Below are 27,021 nucleotides of genomic sequence, written 5' to 3'. Positions count from 1 at the left end.
TTCAAAAAGCTTTCGATCAAAAGATTGGTCACCGATCATTCGAAAAAAGGCACTTTTTATAAAGCAAGGCTTTGCTTGATGGGGATTAAATAACATCCAATGGTAGGTGACATCATGAGACATGCTTCTAACATTACTGGTCAAGCAAAGTAGTATCTCTTTCCGTCCATAATCTGTTGGAATCAATCTATTATTTCAGATTAGGAGATATTCAACTCGGCTCGTTATAGTGACTATTAAGAGGATTGGCTACCCGCTTATGTTGACCACTTGTCGCATTACATTCAGTTAAGTAGGTAATTTAGTTAAGCTATATTATTACTTAAGTCTGTATCATTCGATACGGTATAGTTTCGTTTACTAGGTCCAGGTGTGTTACCATTGATGAGTTGATGTGTGTCGTAACTATTTATTATAGAAATTTAGAAGGCAAGTTTCAACCTATTTCGCTTTTTTCGCAATTCTCTATTTTGTAAAGAAGATAGGTATATATTGAATTATTTAAAGCTATGTACTTAGTTCAACTACAAAATTTGTTTATTAATATAATACTGATATATTTCTTCTATTACTTAGGATTACTTTGAATCTAAAGACCTGCAAAACCAGCGTGTAACTCGGGATTAGAAGGCATTATTACGAAGAAATATACTCAGCAAGTCCACGACACGACAGTGCATATATATACAGAGATCAACTCAATGAATGATGGTCCTCGACAACTAGTTGACGGTTTTATTTGAATTAGACCACACATGAAATAATAACATATTTAGCACGTGGTTCTTGCAATTGAATAGATTTCTTGATAGCTTGGGAGGTCGCCAGCGGCCGCCATTTACGACTTCCAACCTTACATGCAGGTAATAACATTTCCCGAGTCCTTTTGGTATTTTCACACCTATGTAAGTAAGTAGGTGTTGACAGTTTCTGTCTGGTTTGAATCGAGGTTATATGTCCTAACCCCTTGTGGTAGTTTTATCTGGCATATGTTTTGAAAATAATTTATCTCTAAAAGAAATGCGCTGTGTAAAACAAAAAATAGTTTCACGAGTTCATGAATATATTGTAATAATATATTGTATAATAGTAGAAGGATCTAATGCTGAGAATACTCAAACTTTTTGTAATAATTGCTATATTGATAAAAATATAGTGTTCTTGCAGAAAAAATAGGAAAAAAGAGCTAAAATATTTGCTTGATATAGACAAAGAATATAGAACAGGTCAGCAGCTAGTAACAACAAAACTCGGTTTGCAATAAACTAACTTTCGTTTTCATCTTCATGTCGTCTCAGAATATGAATATGTTTTGGACATGTGCCCTGGAAAATTCTGCAAACAATTTAATTGTCTCATTTTTATGCGTGAAACATTATTCTTTGTGGCTACAACTGAACATAAAAGTGAAAAAAGTAGTTAAGTTGAATACAAACGTAGGCTAGAATCTAGTATGTTGTAAAATTTTATTACCAGTTTACAAACAGAAAAGCTAAAGGTGAGTTGCACCGTCAACTTTGATGTTAATTTTAACATGCGCGCCGTTGACATTTTTTTTGCGTATGTTTAGAGTCAACGTCAAAATTGACGGTGCAAACTACCCCTTAGGGTAGTGGTGGTTATAACTCTTATGTTACAATGAACGTAAACATAAAGTCCAAGAAAAATCCTAACAGCACAGTTTCTAATAGTAAATACGAGTACTTACTATATTAATACATATTTTAGAAAGACTAGGCGTGCCTTAAGTTTGAATTCTAGGCCTCATTTCTTTTTGTTTTTGTAAGGTGACTCTACAGTTTTTCATAACATGGTCGTCGAATAAAAAAATATGGCAAACGAGCTACTTTGACCGGTTCAAAAATTTTGACACTCCATAATACATCATTCGTCCTCTATATTGACAGACATTTTTGTAAATAAACAATGACCCACTTCAATATTCCACAACTCATGTATCTATACCACTTGATTGACAGATCTGAAATAGGTTTGCAAAAATAATACGAATAAAAATAATCATTTGGTATAAGTTATTACTATTGGAAATGATTTACGGAAACCGCATTTTATAATAATAATAAATTAACATGATAAGTTGCACTAGTTGATATGTATATCAAAGACTATTTATAAAGTTAGGATTGGTATATCAATCTTCTTGATTAATCTTATTGTGTTTGACTTTAATAACCATATGGTTTTTAAAGTTAATTCTATACTTTATAAAAAGATCTTTTGTATACCTATATTAATACGTAAGTTGGTATGTATAAATTCAAGAAAAGCGAAGAGCTCAGTAGCTCTTCGCTTTTTTTACTTAAACTACTGTAAAAAGTATCAGTATACTTTTTATAAAATTGCCAACGCAACTTACGATAAAGTAATAAATATAAACAAATAAATATATTAGGACAAATCACACAGATTGCGCTAGTCCCAAAGTAAGTTTCTAGACTTGTGTTATGGGATACTAACTCAACGATACTACGATAGGCTGCTATTTATGTATCCGGAACTGGCCAATAATTCTAGAATATTTAAAAAGTAATTACAACATTTGAAAATAGAACTCTTCGGCTAGAGAATAAATATTTTTCATGTCCCTGTCATTAGTTTTTTTCAATTGGCGCCAATTTTGAAAATAGCTTGTCTTCATTGCCATGGATTTAACTCGTGAACATTTTCGCGCGATGATTTATTATGATTTTCGGCGTGGATTAACTCAAAAACAGTGCATCGAACAACTGATTTTAACTTTTGGAGATGAAGCACCATCGAAAACCACTGTGTATTATTGGTTTAAGGAATTTCAACGTGGACGGTCTATGCTCACGGATGAAATTAAGGAGGGTCGTCCTAAATCGGTAGTGGTACAACAAAATATTGATGCTGTGCGACAATTAGTAATGCAAGATCGTCATGTTACATACCGCGAGATAGAGGCGTCTCTGGGCATTAGTATGACGAGTATACACGCGATATTACACGAACATTTAATTGTTAAAAAAATTTGTTCGCGTTGGATTCCGCACAACTTGAGCGTAGATCAAAAACAGGCTCGTGTCGACTGGTGTAAGAAAATGATAAAAAAATACAACCGTGGCACGTCAAAAGCTGTTTATAATATCTACACAGGTGACGAAACCTGGATCTATGCTTATGACCCTGAAACTAAACAGCAGTCAACGGTGTGGGTCTTTCAAGATGAACCGAATCCAACAAAAGTTGTTCGTGCGAGAAGCACTTTAAAGCAAATGGTCGCTTGTTTTTTTGGTATCAACGGACATGTAGCTACAGTGCCACTAGAGAATAGTAGGACGGTTAATTCTGAATGGTACACCACCATTTGTTTGCCAGAAGTCTTTGAAAAAATACGAAAGAACAACCCACAACGCAGAATCATACTTCATCACGACAATGCTAGCTGCCACAAGTCGGCTGAAACAAATAATTTTTTGGAGGGTCAAAAGATTGAATTGACGGGTCATCCGCCGTACAGCCCCGACCTGGCACCCAATGATTTTTATTTATTTCCAAACATTAAAAATAAATTACGTGGTCAACGTTTTTCGAGCCGCGAAGAGGCCGTTGATGCGTTCAAAACACACGTTTTGGACATACCTCAATCAGAATGGAAAAAGTGCTTTGAAAATTGGTTTCATCGTATGCAGAAGTGCATAGATCATCGCGGAGAATACTTCGAGAAACAATAAAACCATATGTAATAATATATGTTTGTTTAATTTTGTTATTCCGGATACATAAATAGCAGCCCTCGTATACTTTATAATATATACATATATAGATAAACATCTAAGACCCGGGCCAATCAGAAAATAATTTTCCATCATGACCCGACCGGGGATCGAACCTGGGACCTCTCGGTTCAGAGGCAAGCACTTTACCACTGCGCGACCGAGGTCGTCAATAATATTTAAAAAAATACCATTAAGAAATGAAAATCTTTGATGTAAATTGATTTAATATTTTCAGCTTTTCTTTCAACTAATAAATTATCGAAATACAAGTTTGTAACCAAAAATGTATCTAAATTCTAACAAGCCATTTGAATTTCACAAGAAGATCGCTTCACGCACAGACACGCTGTGTTCACACCTAGTAGTTGCGTAGTCCTAATCCTAGCTAGTGGTATCCATAAATCAGATGCTGACGATTGCTAACAACATCGAATATTGGCCTCCAACTAACAGCATTATTAGATTATTTTTCAAGATTCCTCTTCTTTTCAATCATTGATAAATTCTGATGAAGTCATCTAATTAATACTAACGTTCTAAATGTGAAAGTGTGTTTGTTTGTCTCTCTTTCACGTCAAAACTACTTAAAACGAAGTGTGCTTCGTTTTGAGTGAGATTAAAGTTACTTTTCAATGTGGAGTTAGTTGGAGGTCTGAAAGCGAAATTGACTACCTTTCGCGGTAGCTAAAAAATGAAATCTATTGATAAACACCAAAATGATAATTTATTACAACGATCTCCATTCGGTAACTAAACATTTCTATTCGTATTTCACACGCATATTCAGTTGGTTGCTTGGCCCTAATCCTGGCAAGTGGTGTCAATAAATCAGATGGTGATTGCTGACATCACCCGTCTACTGGCCTCCAGCTAATAGCATCATCAATTCATGGTGTGGACTCCACGCTCTTCAGTTATATCATAATTGGTTTATGGGACTAATTTGTCGCAGCGCGCTCGCGCTGTTGTATCGAAATAGAGTCTGTGATAGTGTTTCCATAATATTAAGTATACTTACTTACCTATAGGTGAGTAAGTGTATGTATATATCATTTATGTTCTGTAGAACATTCAATATGATGCAATCAATAAATCAAAATATTAATTTGAATTTGTTGTATGCCTTAAATATAAATATTTGTAAATTGTTACTTAACCTAAGACATCTTATTTTTCTCAACAGTTTCACCAACGTAAAATTTATAAACAATAAAGATTTAATTGTTATCGAAAGTATTACTATATGACGATGAAAGTATATATTAATTACCTACTTAAAGTAAAAGATAATTTTAAATATTTTTATCACTTTTTATTTAGATATTACATTTTATTAACGAGGTTAGTTGTTCGTGGCGACCTGACATTCAAACAGAAATGGGTCCACGAATAAAAAACCACTGAGTAATCAAAATTCAATAGCTTCATAGTGATCAGTATGGTGAGGTCTGTTCTACTTGCTTCTAGCTTCTTGCCTTATACGCCAGAAATGCAGTTCATGGCAAGATAGACGCATAATGTGCAATATCTTTTAAAAAGTGCAAACTTACTCAGCAGTTAAAGGACAAGACCCCAACGTTAAGTACCTACCTCTACAATCTACATTCCAATTCATCGCCTTATAGAACTATTGTTTTATTTTATAGCTATTACATTATATAAAATAAAATGCACAGATAAAATGTTATATAACTTCATAAAATGTACATACACAAGTTGTTATTGAAGAGCGGGATCTCCTAACACAGGTAATTATTTACCTAAACGGAGATCCTGGTCACAAATATATTTATGTAAACGCTATACCTACAGAAATAAAAAAATAATATTATTATTATAGAAAATTCTTACGCCTATAATTACGCAGCATCTGCTGCGTGAAACAAAAGCTTTGCTAATTAATAAGTATCTTAGGTTAATCTTAGGTTAAAATTAAAAATAGCTTTCTTAGTAAAATACCTAGAGCCGAGTGCTCAAAAGAAGAGTATTTTGCGACTATAGAGTGTCATTTTGCGAACTTTTTGCGACAAAACTAACAACTTTCAAGCTAATTTAAACTTAGGATACTTTTGGTGAATTCGTAAAGTAAAATGAAATCATTCTTATGTCAGAGTTTCATGTATATTGTTTATATGCTTTTTTATATTTTTTTTTAATTCCTAGAATGGTAGAGACGTGAGTTGGATTAAAAATTCAGAGTCGAGTGGGGATTCGAGTCTGATTTTTTTCTAGTCAATTTAATTTTAAGAATGAATGGTTCATTTGGTTGGATTGAAAACAACATTTTGTATTTCATCAAATTTGGACGTCAACTGTTTAGACGGAGTACAGATTAAATAGGTAGAATGCGATGATATAGATCAAAATAGTACCTACCTACTTCATTCGGACCAATAGTATTATAGCAATAAAATGTAGCAATTAAAACTGAGATTTTTATGAGTCGTAATCGTAACAATACATGTTATGTTCAATAATTGGTGCCATTAAGACAAAATCTAGGTATAATAAAAATCACATCCGCTGCTTACATAGTTCTTGATAATAGGTCACACTTGGTGATAGTCTGTGGGTCATCGTTCTGCCGGTGAAGATCATACACTTTTATTGTTTAAAACTCATGTACCTAATTCATTAAAACATCTTGCGGTATGTTTTTATTTAAAGTTTATCCAAACATTTATTTTATCATTTCTTCAAGAACAACAAGATGTTCATAATTTCTATTGATTTTACATTCCTAAGAAATGGTAAAAATATTTACAAAACGCCACATTTAATTTTGTTTGTTGTTGTTGTTGTTGTTAAATGTTTATCTGAAAGAGTACGAAAGAAAAATAAATTAGATAAAAATCAAATCTTGCTTTTGGAATTTGTTACAAAATGCACTCTTTTTTTACAAATATAAAAGAAATTCCCTAAATTATTACAATACAATACCTATCATGTAAAAACTTTTTAAAGTGGCAACGGCAAAGAAAAATGTATTGTCTTAGGATCGTAAGTCCTTGTTCTTAAAGTCCAGTTCACAGTTAGAAAAATGAAAGCGCAGAACAAAGCTGAAAAGCTTCCTCGATTTTTTCAATACTTATTTAAAATTGGAATAAATAAGTCTGTAACCGGGTGCGCTGACGCAGAAACCGAAACGCAGACGTTCAGTAGTTCACAAGCCGCGCCGGGCGACGCGCGCTCCTATCACGGGTCTACTCCACGATCCACGCCGCACTCAACACGATAAATCATTTCGAACACTTCTCATTTTAAAATATTCGTACGATTTTTTTTTAAATAATCACCAGAATTAAATTTAAAATTATCGAACGTGTTATAGTTCGCGCGGTGTCACGGCTGATACACGTTTTTCACTAGAGTGAATAAATTAGCAGTCACCGGCTCCGCGAGAAATTTCACTTTTTACCGGCAAACACCATCTCACTAATCTGCAAGACGCTGAAACGCGCCAAAATGGACTTATAAGTCAAGTAAGTGTAAATGTGACAAATTATTATTTTATGCCACATGTATTTTCTCTATCACATGGCGCATGTTGCATGTTTAGCGATAACTTTCATTTTAATAATATTTTTATGTCTGCTAGGCGGAAAATGTGCACATGATAAATATATATGTAATGGTAAAAATATTTGCATACCTACATACACTTGCTAAAATTAATAAAAATACATATCATTTGAAATATACCTATATTGCATATAATATGCATTTTTATTAATTAATTAATTATTTATTTATTATTTAATTTCATTATATATATAGATATGTTTTTGGTAAGTTCATATTATTTTGAAATTTTAATTCAGTTTGATAACTAAAAATAAAAATATGTTTAATTTTGAGCAAAATGAAAGAATTTTAGTAGGTAATTGTGATAATGATAACCTACCTTTAAAATGAATGTCGACAGATAAAGAAGCAAGATAGAGCTAAATTTGTGGCGAATTAAATTGATTATGAATTAATGATAGTGATTATGACGTGTAGCTCAGGTGACCTTTGACATTCGTTAGACTTGTCGCCCAGTCAATGAAACTCATTTAGCTAGATCGTTTAAATATATTGTATAATAATAATAATAATGGAGTTACAAATTGTATTATCGCGATACAGCTACTGAAAATTTACCAATCCCGTTGGTTTTAAGAAAATTTCATAGGTGAACGACCGAATTTGAGAGGTGTTAATTTTTGCCATTGTCATTGGTTAACAGAGACCATTCTTAGTTATTAGACACACGAGGCCTTGGGGCCGCAACTTGTGAATTGCTTTAGCTATTGCAGTTTACTCTGCAAATGGGTCGTCTTCTGATTTACAAGTGAAATGTTTTCGGAATTCTAGTGCGAATTTATGCCAGTATTTTTATCGTAATTAATTGTCAATTAGATTCATTTACATGTAAATATGAGCATAATTCTGAGTCATATATTCGAATCTTGAATCATTTCTGCTAAAGAGTAATCGATTTAGAAAATTATTTATATAAGTATAAATAATTTTCTACTTATATCACATCAAACTCAAATAAATGTAACTCGTTAGTAAAAAATTGCTTTAATGGAATTAGAATTCAAATAAGAATATCGAAATATTACTTGAAACTTTAAAATATCTAATTAAATGCAATTCATGAGATTTTATTTAAATAATCGCCACAATTTTACTTTATTTAAAACCGATTAATATTGTTTAGTCAGATGCTCTGTTATTGTCCCGTACGTTATATAATTTAGAAGTGTCATGTCCACTGGCCCTCCTAGAACAACTTCTTCCAATTAAATTGTCATTGTTAATTTTCGCATTAAACTCGTGAGAATTGTCCGGCAATCCGCCATCGCAGGTCGAGGGTTAATAGACACTCTCAAACCTTCCTACTGCCTCTTGGTAATTAAATTATCGTCTTAGTTCTCTTTAACAAAATCGTGTTTAGCTCCTTAAAATTCTTAATGAAATTAACGATTACGTACATCTATATCGTGTAAATTATGACCTACTAATATTGAAGTAGGTACATAAATGTGTTCGTCGCGAGTTACGCTGCATTTGTTCTATATGTCAATAGTTTTTATGCAGACCTTATCAAATTACTTGTTTAATATTGATTTTGTTTATTTTTTAAAAGCGTATCAGCATTTGGAATATAGACGATAGTGTCAGTGGATTACGTCAATGAGATAGTTAAATGGACTGTAGTAATAAAAGCAGCCCTAGCCATGAACTCGAGACGAGCAGCGAATGGCCCTGACTTCATACACCCGTCGCTCGTAACCGAATCAATATCACTAAAACACAAATGCTCTTCAAAAATAGACCCGCTTTCTAAAGTTTTATTTATATCGTCATTGTCTTTAGAGCTTGAAATTAACGTTTTTGAAATTCCTCTTAACCTTCGCGTTTTTGAAGTTTTGTACTTCATTAACACACTTTCTCTCCGGCTTATAGCTTACTATATTTAATTTTTCGTAGTTATTCATTTCTAATTTATTTTTTAAAACATTTCTTTAACCAAATTACGGTAAATTTAAGAAAATGTTACATTATACATACGATGTTACAGTTCTAGTCTAGATATACGAAGAGCTATTTCGAAAACAATGGAAAAATATAGTACAGGCTTAGCAAAACTAAGCTGCATTTATATAAACTGTCTTTCAATTGTGTTCTAAGTAGAACAATGATCAGTGATTCAGTAAGAGCAGAATCGGGCCCGTGATGATCGTCGACTTATTGAATGGTAATGATAAGGCGGTCGGTGAACGACGCCCTTGAACTTGGCGCGGCCGTATTACACCATATCCAAGGTACTATTGTTGGGAACACAGCATAAATCATGCTATGATCTTACGAGGTATTGCCCACTTGAATTGTTCGTTTTTGTCTGTTGTATCTTGCTATTATAGCTATGGATAGAATGTAATGCGGTTCGGTTATAGTCGACGTGACTGATAAGGCGGTTGTGTGTGTGTGATCGCTACTGCTTTTTACTTTGTTTTAAGTAGACGCATTGATTGATGATATTGTAAGAAATGTTACATGTATACATTTAATCAAGTCTTTTACGTCACTTGATATAAAGTGCTTAATTTATGTCTGATCACTTTGGTATTAGAACGAAATCTACTTTTCATATATTTTCATAATCTTCTTATATACATTTTTCTCCAAAATGATCCTCACACCAGTTTGCTAAGTACATTAATTCCAACAAGTAAGTCGCACTGGCACTGCACGAGCAGAATACATAATAATAAATTACTGGTACCAGACGAATTAGCATTGAAATTGATTATATTAAGACGCGTCATTTCCGTCGAACATAAAAAGTACCAGAAAGTGAATTGAAGGTATAAAATTAATAAGTTTCTTTCAAATAACCTCGTGGTTTCTAATCAGAGAAAACGAGACAGAAAACAAAATTTCGATACGTACTTGTACTAAATTAACGTTAAGGTTATACAAATTATCCAGTAAATATTCTAGTTATATACAAATCATTCAGATGTATTAAAGACAGTGAAATTATAACACGTTTTATATATCGTTTTATCAATAGTATTAGTCTAGCACTAGTGTAGTTCTAGTAGTCTCTAGACTGATCCTGTTATAATCTTTGTATTCCACGAGCTTAGCTTTACTACATTTGGAAGTTTCTCGTTCTCCAAACCCCATAGCATGTGTGATGTGGTTCGCAACTATGTTAACAACATTTAGGTCGTACGTGATTACATCGAAATCTGGTGGACCCGTCGAGCCAGACGTGGCCCCAATATTCGGTGTTAGTAAATCAATGTACTGTGACACACATCGGTTCGCATTTAGCAGCTTTGACACGTTGCCCTAATTTCTAGAGTTCAATAAAACTTTTCTTGAGTTTTTCCCTGAACTTGCTCGCCGGTGTGAAGGAGATTCGCCTCAAAATAGATCACATCACGGAGTCACAAATCTTGTGTAGTGTCGTCTGATTTTCCGCATGCCGCCGCTGCCGGTCTGAATATGTTTTTACTATGTGTGCAAATATTTATAGAGAATAGTGATATTGTGTCATTTCTTCTATTTCAAAACTGTCAGCATGGACACGAGATGAGCTTTGTTGCGGAATTTAACAGGGCCCATTTAAACACAAGTTTTCGTCAGTTTATTTCTCCATATGTTTAGTAAAATTTCTGAAATCAATTAGAGTTTTAGTAAAATTACTAATTTGATGTGTGGTTATTAACTAAATTTGATGTAATTTTTGACTAATTTCGTAACTAGACAGAAAATATCGAAACAATGTAATTACCTATGTACCTTACACTAATAGGATGCCGCATCAAATATGATAATATCGGTGTTCTCCCTGGTAATAGAGTACGTAGTTTATTTTAGACGTGGATCCGATGCGCAGGCGCAATCGTTAAAATTTTATTGCTGGACTACGGCAACCTTACTTACTGATTTTCTAGCTAAATTAGCTCAATTTTTTAATAATCGTAACACAATAGTTACCAACCGGATTTTACCAGTTTCTGAAAATAAAATAGAATTACCTGTTTCCGTCCAAATAACTAACAAAATAGCAGAAATAGTGTTACTAACAATACCGCTTTGTGTGAAGATTAATATAATCTTTTCATTTAATCATACCTCCAACCATAGCCACATCAACCACTTGGTAAGATCTCACCTACTTATTAAAATAAAAAAAAGACCCGTCCGGTAGTAATTGCATAATCTATATTTAAAGGTACTTTACGTAACAGGTAGTGTAGATATCACAAGATAATCAGCAGATAACATCAATGCAGTTAGATATGTCATGTCTGTCAGATTCACTAACGTCCTTGTGTTATCATTTGTTATCATTTATCAAAGATAAATTTCTGTGCACAGTGATCCCGGAACCAGGATGTGCAGTTTTTATTACAATTTTTTTAAAAAGATACATATTTGGCCCTGCGGTTTTGCTCTCGTAGGAATTTTGTTCTAAAAGCTATCAGATCTGTCAAGTTGAGGTATGCGCTATTCTGCACACCAATTAGGATCGCACCTATAAACGTTAAAGCTGTGCATATTTTTCAGGTTTGATCCGAGGAACAAAATTCGGCTATAAAAACATTCATGGCTTTAATATATGCGAATTGATTTTAATATATGCGATTATAATTATGTTACGTTGAATTAAACTGTATAATATAATGATCTCAAGTTATCTAGTATTTTTAAAACGGAGGGTATAGTTTATCGACAGTTGCAAATCAATACATATGTAAAGTAAGTAGTATTGTTTTGACTGATAATAAATGAAGTGATTAACAACTCCACTTATATAGTCATTGATACAGATACCTACTTGGACAAATTTATGAGACATCTTGAACTTTTTTTATATTTTTTATGTATAGGCATGTGCCTATAGCCTCTGAGCGCCGGAGCCCAGGGTCCGCTTATGTAAGCGGACCCTGGGCTCCGGCGCTCAGAGGCTAAAAAAGAAACCAGGGAAAAACGTTCAGATAAGACGGGGACTCCTGCAAAAATTTGACTGTCGGTATTTTTATGGGATGAAATTAAATTATCATAACTTAGTGGGAACCTGTTTTGATACCCATGGAATGTCAATTTCCTTCGTCCTTCAAAAAAAAATGACCTTTGACTGCTTGAAGACCGGTTAGTTGACCGTACGTATAAATTAACTAACTGTATATTGTTAGTATGTAGACTAGCTTTTGGCAGAGAAATTGCCTTACGTAGGAAGCGTAACGACCTTAGGGATGAATGGATAATCCATCCATACAAATGTTGTATAGAGAAAATATTTGTATTTTTGTTTGTAATGAATTCACTCAAAAACACCATCGATTTTGATGAAATTTTCCACAGAGAAAGGAAATTTACCCCAGCGAAGCCGGGACGGGCCGCTAGTCTTGAAAAAAGTTAAGAAACAAAAGTGAATACGGAGGTAGGAAGATATTGAAATATTAGAGCTATTGAACAAAATCTCAATGTTTACAAGTCTCGTACGCCTAATTGGTCGTGCAAATACAAGTCTATCGTGAGCATAAGCGCAGCGTTCCACTTCTCTGTTCAATTATTGACATACACTACCATTTTCTCTCGATTAGATATCTTTTCCAAACGGAAGCTGTACATATTTGCTAAAACTGGACAGACCTTTCGCAACTAAACATTTTTTAAATTATGCGATGTTGAGACTGCTCCCATATTTATTTTCAGTCTACGCTACTGCGAGACTGAAAAACAAAAGATATTTTATTTTATTCATATTTGATGTATTCTCACTGAATGTGAAATAATTCTGATGATGTAATTTTGTTTTTATTTCATTATCATTTTTAGGACATAAAGATTTCAATCATCATGGTTTCTAAAACCAATCTAAATTAACATTATTATAAAAATTGCGTAGTATTTCTGTAATTTCATTAAAATTGCTATAATTATAATACAAATAGAACATTTTAATTATATAAATATTCATAGGATATTCCTCGTCAGGTGCTTAATTTATTTAAACATTATCGAATGATAAAAACAACACATGGTTGTCTCGTTTGCATGAGAACGTTCATTATTTGCATAAACAAACACTTAATTTATCAAATAATCGATATAGGTAGGTATATTTTAGTCCTATTCTACATTTGTACCTAATTAGAATATACATGCTTTTATTATTTGATATAACCTTTCTTTTGAGCTATCGTGTCATCGATCAACTACTTCTGGTAAAGCAAAACTGTATCTGTCTCATCTGAGCGTTTTTACCAAACCCAAGATTCTCATTCTTAATTTAATTTCTTCTCTACTTTGCAGTCTTCAGCATCGTTACTTGTCAGTCTATTGGCACATGTCCTCGGAATAGAGACTGTATTACGATAAACATATAGTGACTATTTCGTTTGTTTCCCGCAATCATTACTATATATACTAACCCAAGTTAGTACCAGCGCCGAACATAGTTAAAATATACTTATAAGTTCCATCAGTGCATCACGAAATGACTATAGCCATGAGGGTTTGTAAAAAAATACATTAGATTATTGTCAGTTGATTAGTTGCATTGCACTAGGTTTTTTTTCGGACTCGAGTGAAATTATGTCATGTGTATGACCCGTTCTAATCTTGTTTGGATAAGACACTACGTCAACGCACGTCTAGGCTCATGATGTGAACTAGTAAACAATAACTACGTGTCGTCAACATTAGATAAGGACCCCCTTTTTCCGCCATAAAGTAATTATTATGTTTTCCTTTAGTAATGTCTTATTGCTAAACGGAAACGCGGAAATAATAAAATAGTATGAACGAATCACTAAATAAATATACTCATATAGTAGGATCTTTCTGATATTGGCACTATACCACTATCGTATAATTTATGAAAGTTACATAGCGATAGGTAAAAAATATGAATATTTCGTGATTTTTTTCTACAGACTTGGTTGAATCGTTATTCTTGCAGATTCCCTATATTTTTCACTTCATACCTAATCTGAAAGATCGAATCCGGAACTTTTGTAAATATCAAATACTTATACAGTTTTATTTTACAATTGCTTAATAAAGTTTACTAGGCACGTCCAAACAGTTTGGCGAGGCCGCTCCCTGGTCTGTATTAATACAATTCTGAGAATATCAACTTTATTACTTGTATCTCCATGAATCGTAAACTTTATAATTTTTGCTATAAGTAACTTTATTGGCCAATTCGCGTACGGAAGTTGTATAGATGGTATCACGCGAATGTTATACATATATAGTTATATATATTTAACTTGGGCAATTCAACCAGTCAAGTGACTGAGTCACTAGTAAATCTCGTGAAGAGGGTTCCCTACGTTGATAACATTATCAAGGTTCTCCACGAACCCTAGGCTTAAAAAATAAGAATTAAGGACGTTAACCTTTGTACGAATAGTAAAACATATTACTTCTTAATAATTCAAAATGTTGCTATATGTTTTACAACCATGTTTAATATTCATGAAAACATTAGCACTCGCAAACATTTTGCATTTTTCTATATCACCCCAAACTGAATATACCTAGCATTTTTATTTTCTGCTTCGGTATTTTATAATTGTAATTTCATTCGATTTTATGCAATATAAACTTGATATTATCAGGAAATCTCCTGTTAATTTGTTATACAACATTTAAATATATAATGATCTGAAATAAATTAGGATCGTTTTTAGACAAGATTATTGTCATTAAGGAGTAATCAACGACTTTCTTTTTTATATGCATTGATTCCTATTCGTTTGCTGTGCTAGTTGTAGGCGAAAGATGGTAAATAAATCTGCGCCTACGATCTTTCAATGTATCTGCCCACCACGCACCAGACGTTTCACGATTTCCTCTGGACAATCAGAACGGATTTATGGCTCCTTAACACGACCTACGCGGCTTTCACGCTTTACTATAAAAATTATATCTGTCAGTTTTTACTTTCCATATCCATTATTAATTAGATGACCTTAGTTGTAAATCATAGTGCTATACATTTTTTGGAAGCCTACTCCAAAAAAATGTACGGCACTAATGTTAGGCATCCGAATTATTCTTGGAAGCGAATCGGTAAATAAATAAATAAAAAATCTTTACCAATTCACTACCAAGATCAAATCTTTGACATTTCTGACGAAAAATAAAAAGGGCGTATAAGATCTTTTTTAACTATTGGACTATATAATTAAATAAGTTTTTTCTCATATCAATATTTTAAACGTTATTGGGTAGGTACTTATGTTTCATGATATCAATACTAGTATTAATGATTATTAAAAGTTTTTACACCATAGTAACGAGACCACCTGTTTCTACATTTTATCGATAAATGCATGAAATGTAAATGTCACACTTCTGTCCTATTTATCGATTATTTGATTAAGTGTCACGTAATGACGCTAGTGCGATCGGATTTATAATACAATATTCCGAAATTGATTAGCACATAAAAGCGAATTATTGTAAAATTATTACATTGTGAATTTTTGTGAACATTGATGTTGTGATTGATCCTCGTCTAAGATGTCCATATAAGGACTTCTAGTAGACGTCTTCTACTTAGAGCGGTTGTTGGAACCGGCCTGCGGCATACAATCTATGTTGCATCCAATAAACAATGTAAAGAATCCATCTATCCATCGATTCTTTCCATTGTCTATTGATATTTTCTTTCCATTGTATTTAGAAAGAGCTTTATCAATATATTCAAGTAAACCTAACGTGATGTTGGCCTTTTCAAATAATTTTCATGTTATCTTTCGGGCATTTATAGTGATAAATATGTATTTTACGCATTTCACTGAAATTATAATATATGTTAGACTTGGAAAAAATAATTTAAATAACACTAATATTTCATGTTAGACCTCTTTTCATTTTCATAATCTTGTACAAAAAAAATTGATGACGATTTTCATAAATATGCTTCACAAACTGAGCAAGCGACCTCTAAACTGGAATCGCACGATCGCAATGTCTCCTACGTTCAGGACATACATAATTTCGGCGCATGAATCGTATTTGTATGCAAATGAACGACTAATTAACACATTTTGAGCGGTGTTGCTACACTGTAGAACATAATTCAGGGCTGCGATAATTTTCAGTGGGCGTGCGCTTTAAAAATAACCACAAATCGGTCTCACGCGCTGTACGATTAACGGCAGACTATTGTTTACATTATAATTAGGATTTCATAAATTATGCACTTTCTTATGTATAGCATTTTTTTGGTTAGTTCTAATAGCATCACAAACGCTGTTGGGGCCAATTTTAATATAATTGATTTATGATTATTTAAAACCAAAAAACCCGCAACACGATTTTATATATCTTGTAGCTTAATCTCGACTATATAAATTACACTATGCGAGAGTTTCCTGTTGCCTGTATACAAAATGCTAGCCAAAATCAGATAAACGTTCGTTATTAAAGGTAGACGCATTATTTTCATTTTAATGATCTTAATTAAAAATGTTCACTTGTTTTGTTCTCTTAAGTAGATATATGTTTCTTTGTGTGCTTCTTTTTTTTCCAAGTATAGAAAATCACCATAATCCAATGCAATTTGTAACCTGAATAAACTTGATCCGAATCGGCGCAAGTCGAACAATAGGACATTACACGTTACAGGTAAATGTGCCGATAAACGCTGCCTACGCATTGTACGCACCAGTTTTTTATATGCTCTATATCAGGAAGAAAAAAACTCTCTCTTATAATACAATAAACTAGATCTGTATAAATATTTCATGTTATTTTTAGACGAGACATATTGTAAGCGAAACATGGGGCTTACTCCGAACAAAACGCAATTTCGAGACGGGCGTCGATAGCGATTAATGGGGCTTCAGAAACTGATTTATTAATATATACCTATATAAATTTCTAAAATGTACACTTCGTGTTACTGACGAAATAGGAGACGAGTTTTTTTTCGACGACGACCTTAGTTTTTGTAGATAAGATGCATGGAGACGTATGTCGTATCGAAAATATAAATTAAATCGCGAGGAGATATCTTGGCCATGTGAAAATGATAGAGAGCATATTTCCATCGTAGAGATTGTCCCAAATAATATAGGACTTCTCTTCAAGTAAACGATGATGGTTTCTATTTTTTCATCCTTAATTTATCTTCTTATGCAAAAATATTTTTTTTTACTGTATTTGTCTGAAAATATAAATTTAAATATTTTTTAAAAGTTGCAGTCAACGAGGCAAATTTGCAAGAGTTTATTGTTAGGTTGATCACTCACTGTTTTTCTTTTATTTATTTATTATTCTCTTCTACGAAATGTTTGGCGGGCGTTTCGGTAGAAATAACTCGAGAATTGATACTGTCATCAGAGCGACTGAATCACATTTCGATCGCCTCTTGATTTATATACGATTTGTAAACAATTATACGTACTTAATGTGGGCTCGTGTCAGTCAACACGCTACTTCGGATGCATTCGATCTGATATTTTTACTAAGTAATACTTATTGTAACAAGTAGTTACTACTAGTTCGTTTATTCCATGCTTACTTGTTATAAATCAGTTGATATTAAAATTCTATAAATAAGTACATATTTCATTTTACTAATAACATTTTAAAATATGAATAATGAATAGGCACTTATAGGAAAGCCTTGCTATATACATATAAAGTTTGGAGAGATTAAACAAATTTTAGATAAATCACTCAATGTAAATATAAATTCCAGACAGAGTACATTCTAAGATACATACATACTCTCATTCCTCTACTGCGTGTATTGTTTTTTTTATTAGTCAATACCTTATGTTGACTATTAAAAAATATTTAATTTATATTGTACCTACGAGAAGGACGGACAAACGGACAAGTTCCCATCTCGTTCTACACAAAGTTTCATAATATCAGTGTTTAACGAACCCTTGTCTTTATGGATCATGAATTAATAAGGATTAATATGTAACAGCGACTAACATGGATAATAAAATTTTAAAAGGATTTACAACTTCTCGTCATTTGGTTTAATAACCTCAAGATGACGCAGTGACCTGTGTACGTCATCATTCTACTGCTGTATCTATTAAAATGTTGAGGTTCCGTATATACCTACTATTCCAATTTTTACATTTGAAAAGTTTATTTTCTCGTAGTTGTCTTTCGTTGCCAGTATCATTAAAAAGCTAAGTGAACATTTAATAAATAGGGGCATATTACGCAAAGCTCAGCGTTAGTGAAGTGCAAAAAATGTCGGGTAGTTCTGTTGACTTGATTGACTGATATAAACTTGATTTTAACTGAAGATCTTACCTGTATGAATTCCATATTTCAACAAGTCTTCACGTGTGAAGTGCTTCTTTTCGACCGTTTACTGGCTCGAAAATTTTACAGCGTGAGGCGCATACCATTGTTTTCGGAGTTTTTTTATCTTATGGAAAACGATTTTTCCCAATATTTCGGCACCCGAATATGCTACATTGTTGTATATTTTCACAAACGAATGCTTATATAATGAAAGGATTAATAAAGTAGGAGTACTAAAATAAACGCTTGCTTTAATCGACATAAGGCGGCAAAGCATTTGTGTACCTAACATGCAGTCCTGTACTCTGGCGGGATAAATGTGCAGTAATACTCCTTATTCATTATAAAACGGTCTTAAAGATTTGCCATGCAGTCTTTTTTTATTGCTGATGAGCGTGTTTTTCTCTTCTTCTTTAATCCTAAAAAAATACTTAAATTTGAAATTGTTAATGTTGGTTTTATTTGGGTTAGGCATTCAGCTATTAACTGACAAAAATTGGCTCAATTACAGTATAATTACTTTTTATCGTGTTGCCATACCACCAATTAAATGACATCAAGCAAGAATTAAGCTTTCTTTGAAAATAAAAATATGATATATAATTAATATATATATATATATATATTAATTAGTAAATTATACTTGTTATGAAGCGTACCTGAAATTACAAGTAAATGTAAAACCCCATTCTCCTGAATACCACGTTGGTGCAAGTATGGCTTATATTTTTTAAAATATTAGTTTAGTCAAACTATTTAAATAAAAATACATAAATAATTTTGTCAATTTAATAATAAGTTATGCGAAGTTAAATATTTGTCTCAACCCATGTACTAATTACCTAGTCTCGCTCATTCATACCTGTACAAGGCAAATGAAGAAAGAGACAGATGTCACCATGTTGTTTATTTATTTTGATGACTCTAAAATCAACGCATGGTTAAAATACAAATATTACCTATAAATACCTAGTCGCTTTCTAATTACCGCTTCACGCAAATAATTGAAAGTTATATATTTAATATTAGCTAAGTTTAATTGAGTGCAATTAAAAATACTTGTTTATATTGTCCATAGGTTTTAATATAAGGTGGCAGTTTTCTGAAAAAACTAGTAGGTAACAAAAAATCGACGTGGTAATTAGGTGAAGAACGAAAATCTGGAGAATGACCGATATTTTTATAAAAACTCAAGCAAGGAACCCTCCATTATCAGTCAAAATTTATATATTTACTTGATGACACAGCGTCATGTTTTACTATCCAATTATCTTATCTAGTCTCCATGTATATGGTTTGTGTTTATAAGACCAGAGGGGTTAGTGCGGGTTACCATTTCACTTCTTACCATCGAATCAATTCGAAGTGAAACGCAGCGAACCAATGACATTGGCGTGTGGTTGTCGTTGCGTCACAATGGCGTAATGTGATTGGTTCGCTGTGTATCGTTTCGAGTCGATTTGATGGTGAGAAGTAAAATGTTAACCCGCCACAGCTCAGAGCGGCTGTGTTAGGTTACCTATACTATGAGCGTACTCATGCGACGATACGTGATACTTTTGTCTGAATAAACTTACAATCATAACAAATGTGCAATAAGAAAATCACGTATAATATATATATATATATATATAAATAAATAAATAAATAAATAAATAATATATATATATATATATATATATATATATAACACATCAAATAATTATTATAATTATTATTATAATGATTATTTAAATGTTAATAATAAATTTACTTTTATTATTAACATTTAAATAATAAATGTTCTCTTTTATTATAATTTGCAAAAAATACTCAGGATCGGCTCAAATGAAATGTAACAACAATTTTCCGCTAGCGGAGGCGCGTTGTTTTGTTCTCACTTACTGGGAAGTAGAACTAGTGGGGCAAACCAATAATAAAAAGCAGAAGCTACGGTTAAACCACAGACCATTCAAGGCGGGTACGCTGCGACATGTTTTGGACAGAACATTGTTCAAAAACATTAAAAGGTGCGTGTCTTTTATTGTTGTAAATTGATTGTTTTTATGTTATTGAACAATGTTATGTTCATAATATGGCGCAGGGGACTCGGCTATACAGATATATATTTGCCAAACCCTCCCGTATTCTGTTCGAGACAAGAATTTTTTTTTTCACTAATGGACATGTGTGTCTGGCTTTAGAAATTCTCGATTGTATTGAAGTCATTGTGTTGCCCATCACTACTAAGTTAATTAAAGCAAAACCTTGTCAATTTTAACGTATTTAAGAACGTTCCAATGAGAGCTAAGCTACCTTCCGCCGCACTCCACCACAATTTGGCGATTACGTTTCCATACTAAAATGTATGCAAGCGTTGTCTTTAAGAGGCTAAACTAAACAGCAACGCGATCTAAATAGTTCTGTGGCGTGCCCACAGTTCCAACCGCGTCTGTATCAAATGAAAGCAAAAGCGTTAAGATAAATAGTGCACCTTCAGGTCACTATGACTGACAACTGTCGCTACAAAAGAAAGCAAAGAGCACACTACTACTAGAGCCAAACACGCGACGCGACGAGCTTCAATATATTCTACCACACGCCCCTCTGGACGGACAGACTGACAGCGTCTATTTGTCTCGTGTCATTTGTAATGACATCTGTCAAAAAGGCACTATCGTTGTTGACAATATAGAAAAAATCTGAATTATTCGGTATTTCCTAATTGCATTTCTGGGTTTTTACCGCACAGCTTTTACAGTTTTCTATTCACACATTTCCAAACATATATAAACCAAATAGATTTTGAGAAGAATTTGAGAAATATTGAGATTATTTTCGGAATATCGTTAATATAAGTAATTAGGTATCGTTACGCACATCGTAACAATACTTAATTACTTATATTCAATCAGTCAATGGTGTAGTTGCAAAAATTACGATCAGTAGTGAAGATATGACGACTAAAATTGTAAATTATTAGTAGGACTAACTAATAAATGTTAATATAAGGGTATAATTATATAATTTTGTATAGACTAGAAGCAGATGTCACTGAAGTAAATTTGAATTGAAAAATAAACACAAGTCGTAAAGAGAGTACACACAGTATTTGTCTACTATCAACCGTACCGCAGTATCACCGTCGCATACGCACCTATCGCTTTAAGTCTCTACATCCCATATCATAATTTATTTAAGATAATTTTGCCGGTGATAAGATGAATCTAAATTAAGAATTAGTTCAACGGCCGCTAACCTAATTATTTTAAACATTTAAGATTAATTGCTCTATTCATTGATGCCATATCGCGGGTCATATGAAGGTCAGATTGGGATATGCTCAGATTTTCTCACAAATTTAAATGAACTACATTCATAGCGGTACAGATTAGAGAACTATGAATTAATTTATCAAGACAGACATGTACAACAACAATCTCAGACGATAAAGAAGACATGATTAAAGCCATGTCAAGTAACTAACATAACAGACAGGCTTCTGCTTTGACATTAAACGCTATCATCATTATTATTTAAATAAGAATTAACTATGTCGTTAGTTTCCTTGCACTACTCATTACGATGAATTTCACAAGGTGGTGCTCACACAAGGTACTTAGGACTGTACAAAATATTGTTCCTATTTTGCTCAGGAGCAACGTCCAGGTAATGCCATAGAGAGAAAACATAATGAACCATTTGGAACGATACAGCCAGTGGAGTAGCTAGTTGTAGTTCCTAGTGAAATAAATCAGGGGCCCCACTCCACCTAAGCTGTTGAAATGTTGTATGAACACGTAAATGTATAATATAAGGTCCGATGTAAAAAAGATCTGGAGCCTGACTTTCACGCGATCTTCTATATGTTGCATTTCATCATATTCCGTTGGAAGTTAACACAGTTTCTACATGCACAGAAAATCATATCGATATAGTTCAATTATACGTTTTCAATTATGAAGTTGTCTAAATATCAAGTCAAGTCAAAGAAATGCACCAACTAGATCGGCGGACATGATAGGGTCATAAACACGTAGCACCGTCCATCAGACTGTAAGACAGGGATACGATCGCATTGCCTGGAAAAACTACTAATGATGACGTCTCTCAGTTATGGGAATACTACTACTAGAATGATGATGAATCCGACAAATAAGAAATTGCGTGTAATCCTACGTGACGTGCCTGGTGCACAACACCAACTAGCCCTTTGGTACTTACGGCATTGGCTACACCGCACAGCCTCCGCCGCCGCCGGCGCACTTCATAAAGGGAAATAATTCGAGCCGTGCGCGGGCGCAGGCCACAACCGGCGCTACCGGTCTTCACAATGGCGGCCGAGACAATGCGCGCAGGAGACGATGACGGATGCCTGACGCTGCATGCCCTACCATGCGGCCGCACTGTATTTTCTAAACTTCTGATTTCGATTGTGTCGTTTTCCTAATCCTAGCTTCCTAACTAACATTATAAATTCGAAAGCAAGTTTATTCGTTTATAACCCTACACACTTTATCTACTTAATTAAACTAAAAATTTTGCATATACATATAATGAAAACTATTCCTACGAAAAGTTCACACGATAGTTTACTGACATGTGAATATGAAATAAGATATAAATTCGAACAAGGATTTGTTAAAAACCCGACATCGATAAAATATTTCCTTAAAATAACAAAACTAGGAACATAATTATCGTGATGTCACCGTAAATATGTTACTAGTAGATCTTCAGACTACTTAAAATTGATTGAATAATTTTAAAAACAAGATTATGAAAAAGCCACTTGTTTCCCATGACTTTAGATTCCCATAGACAATTTGTCGGCGCCACACGCTCGAGTCATCTTTGTGTGGTTCATACAACAACAAATGTTGATATCTCTATTTTAATTTAGCACTGATTGGTTTGTTTTTTTTTTAAACGTGTTCTTAAATTAAAACTGAAAATCAATTCAAAATGTAAAATGAATTTGGAAAGCATGGTTAATGAATCGAGCTTCAGACTTCTTCTCAATATGCGGTGTGTTGACAATATACAGGCTGTCTTTTAAAATCTATATTATAATTATAACTAAATTAAAAACCTATTTAATATTTTAAAAACCGTTTGACCCTATTAACTGTCCGCAGTATCGTGACCTTAATCAGTAGTACTACAGTTTAAATCTTCGTTATCTCTTGTCTTGATGGAAGAGTGAACCTAGACCGAACTGTGTTGGTCTAGGCTTGATAGTGTAATCACTGAAATTAGGCTTTGTACACACAGATAACTGCGGATAACGTAATGCTCGATACAAACTTTCAAGAAAAGAACAATCCTTGCTATATACTTCATATATGATGTTAATTTCTCTCTGTTGGTACAAACGAATTGGTCTAAATTGTAGAACACTTCCATGACTATATTTTCCCTAGCAACTGTTTTAACATAGGTATTAATTTATCATTTGAAGTTTTCCCACACAAAAGATAAGTGAACGTAAACCAACTACATATTAGAAAGAGCAATTTACCGTATTATAATTTCTGTTCATAATTTGCACAGTTGTGCAAACCACATCTTGACATCACGAGAAATATGGTAATACAGTCGAGTTCATTAATTATTATCTATACTTACAATATAAGACTGAATATACGAAACGTAAGTATAGGTAAGATTTTCAATGAATGACGTAATACACAAATGAATATTAAACAGCCCGAAGTCTGTCTGAGGCGCCGCCGATGTCGTTGGCATTCAAAAATTAAAAAATAAATACCACCTATTAAAAAGAATGGTTCGTGGCGCCACGAGTCCCGCCCAGTCACACAAACCCGAGTCATATAATGAGGGAGGCACGATGCTGGCGCCTATGTTATCTCGGCACGTGGCAGCTGCCTTAGACCTTTCTCGACTCTTCCTAGAACGCATTCCATTTCACAATAGTCTCATATCTTCAGGTCTCAAGGCCTACTTGGAGCAATCATTTAATGAGAATCTGCAACTTTCCCAGTTTAACGATACCATAAACAGAGTAGAAATCCTTGTCGGTACACGGGAAAATTATGTGCATTTCTATAAGGACGATTGTTCATCGCATAACTGGCGTATGCAACGCAAGCATCTGTCAATCATTCGTGTTTTGTCGCAATTCCTTGAAGAAAGCACGCCCTTATATAGAAACTAGACTTGGTCATATTTATGGCCGCTTTTTGGTGCCAGTGCGCAATTTATTAATTACAGTAGTGCCGTTATTAGTAGGTACATTTTCCAGCATTAAATATGCGCTAAGAGCTCGAGATTCTTATTATTTTTATATTATTCTTACTTCTGACATTCCATAGCCATCCAACTTTATATAAATGAGTTACCAGTTTTTTAATACGAACAAAGTTAAACGAATTTAAGAGTGATTACCATTTTTATGTTTCTTTGATATTCCTTTAGTTTTAAATAAATAATATGCCATTGAATAAACGCTAAACAGGCTACACTAATCATTTGCCATAAGTATTGAGGTTGTAATTTAAAAACACACACGACTGTACCTTTTTTATTTTTCACTTAAATATTAATTGAAATGGTATCTCTCCATCATAATTAGAATTCCTGGACATAGGATTTGAATGTATGCGTCGTGTACAGTGCACACTACACCGGTATCCAGTTGCATCCGCTCCGTCGCCATGCGCATTAGCTGGTATATGCCTAGCACTATGGCCGATCGAGATGAGAATGACGCCGATTGCCTAAATTATAATTCTCAGCTCACATATTTTTACACAGCATATTTCCCGTTTTCCTTATCTATTTGTATTTGTATGTCTATTAATTAAAAACTTTACATTTTCAATATACTTAAATTGATACGAATATAAAAAGAAGAACAATCAATGTAACATTATTATTTTTTTTAGATGAATAATTGATACTGACTGATAAAAAACCTGGAACTATCATGAATACCTATATAAGATCTGAAAATTCAACTGCTAGTTACGTCTATTTACGGTTTACGCGGAATAAGAATTTCTTCCATTTTAGTAACATGTCAGACAGCGATTGCTTCTAATTAGTTACTATGTAATTGATAGGCGCGGTAAAATTACCATTCGTATGCGAATTTGATAACGTGAACTTATGTGCTATAAATATCTATTGGTGCGAAAATGGCGCTAAATATAAGTAGTGGTGTACAATAAAACCATAATTTTCCTGTATGTTCATAACCGCAGCCGATTTTACATATTTTTGCCTAATACCTATATTTAGGTATAGTTAAAAAAATATTAAAGTATCCTAATAAAAATCGAACTAGTACTTCTGAATTACTTGTCTAAAATGTAGTCCCATTCATTCAGTCTAGTTACTCAACCCGTATAAATTGTTTCTAACTTGACGTCGACGATAATGCATTAGCTCTACGGCTTTCGTCTTGCGTTTAGAAAAAAGATAACGAGCAGACTGAACGGTCGTGTTAAATCTTTGATAGCAGTAGACACAGTATAACAATTTCTTCATCAGTTTTATTTTATTATTTAGTGTTGATAGAAAAATATTTAATTATAATTGTTTGAGGGGTGATTAATAGTAATATAAAATAATTAATTTATTATATAAGGTGAATGTAACGTGAATTTTATAACCCTTTTTGCTCTAAGATTATAGTCGTAAACTTTTATATTATTTAATGTGACAGAATTATTCTATCGTGAAATTAATGGTGTGAACGTGGTCTTGTTTCTCGTCAGCGATACATTTTGTCGCGATTAGTTGTTGAAATAGGATAAGTAGTATTAAAGTACGATCGGTCAAATCAAATAATTTTATTATAAATTAATTGAATATGACATGAGAATATTAGTAAATGTGTAACATTTTAATAAAAACATATTTATAAAAATCAAATATAATATGTAAAATATAACACCACTCAAAATTAGTCTCACTAAAAATCGAAACTATTGTATTGAAAATGTTTCTTACTATTTAATGTGTCATATTTTATACTTTCTTTCTCATTTTGTTAATATTATTACCATTAAAATTATTTTTTCTTTACAGATTATAATGACAGTCCATCAGATCAGAAGACGAATAAACACATCCAACTACAAACACAAGATGTAAATTGGTTTAGACTTTCAGTGCAAGTGTTAGTGACATTACAAATAATACGTGAACTCATAATGTGTAATAGTGGAATTCTGGTGCTCAGGACAATGGATAGGCGGTGTTTTATATTCAAACTGTTGGTCTTCCAACTCCTGGTGGCGTGGACCAGCGCGATTTACGTGAGGCCTGATGCGGTAAAGGTGGAGTACCCTGCCGATTTCAATAAGGAGGTCCAGGCGAGCATAAGAGAATTATTACATACTGGTGAGTAATTAAAAAAAATATTTTGAAAAGTTTACTTTTGTAAAGAATTTTTCTATGGGAATTTGTCGACAATTTTCAACCTTAAAAATATATATTGAAATAA

General features: G+C 33.1%; 1 protein-coding gene and 1 long non-coding RNA gene across 5 annotated transcripts in view; one reads left to right on the top strand and one right to left on the bottom strand.

Moving 5' to 3' along the window:
- Window positions 1-22,887, bottom strand: part of LOC128676025 (uncharacterized) — a 43,428-nt gene extending 20,541 nt beyond the window's left edge. For all 3 annotated transcript variants that reach the window (XR_010370097.1, XR_008405360.1, XR_010370096.1), the window contains exon 1: window positions 22,773-22,887. This is a non-coding gene — a long non-coding RNA (uncharacterized LOC128676025). The remainder of the gene's footprint in view (window positions 1-22,772) is intronic.
- Window positions 6,917-27,021, top strand: part of LOC128676004 (A disintegrin and metalloproteinase with thrombospondin motifs 7-like) — a 69,053-nt gene continuing 48,948 nt past the window's right edge. The window contains exons 1-2 of one of the 2 annotated variants that reach the window (XM_053755886.1): window positions 6,917-7,243; window positions 26,604-26,918. In XM_053755886.1, the coding sequence (XP_053611861.1) occupies window positions 26,729-26,918 (190 nt within the window). In that variant the 5' untranslated portion in view covers window positions 6,917-7,243; window positions 26,604-26,728. Of the gene's footprint in view, window positions 7,244-26,139; window positions 26,161-26,603; window positions 26,919-27,021 lie in introns of those variants that run through there. The other variant, XM_053755887.1, reaches the window with a different exon arrangement.

This window comes from Plodia interpunctella, chromosome 15 (assembly GCF_027563975.2).
Source record: "Plodia interpunctella isolate USDA-ARS_2022_Savannah chromosome 15, ilPloInte3.2, whole genome shotgun sequence".
In the NCBI taxonomy this organism is placed as follows: Eukaryota; Metazoa; Arthropoda; class Insecta; order Lepidoptera; family Pyralidae; genus Plodia; species Plodia interpunctella.
This window is presented reverse-complemented; position numbering and strand designations above follow the sequence as displayed.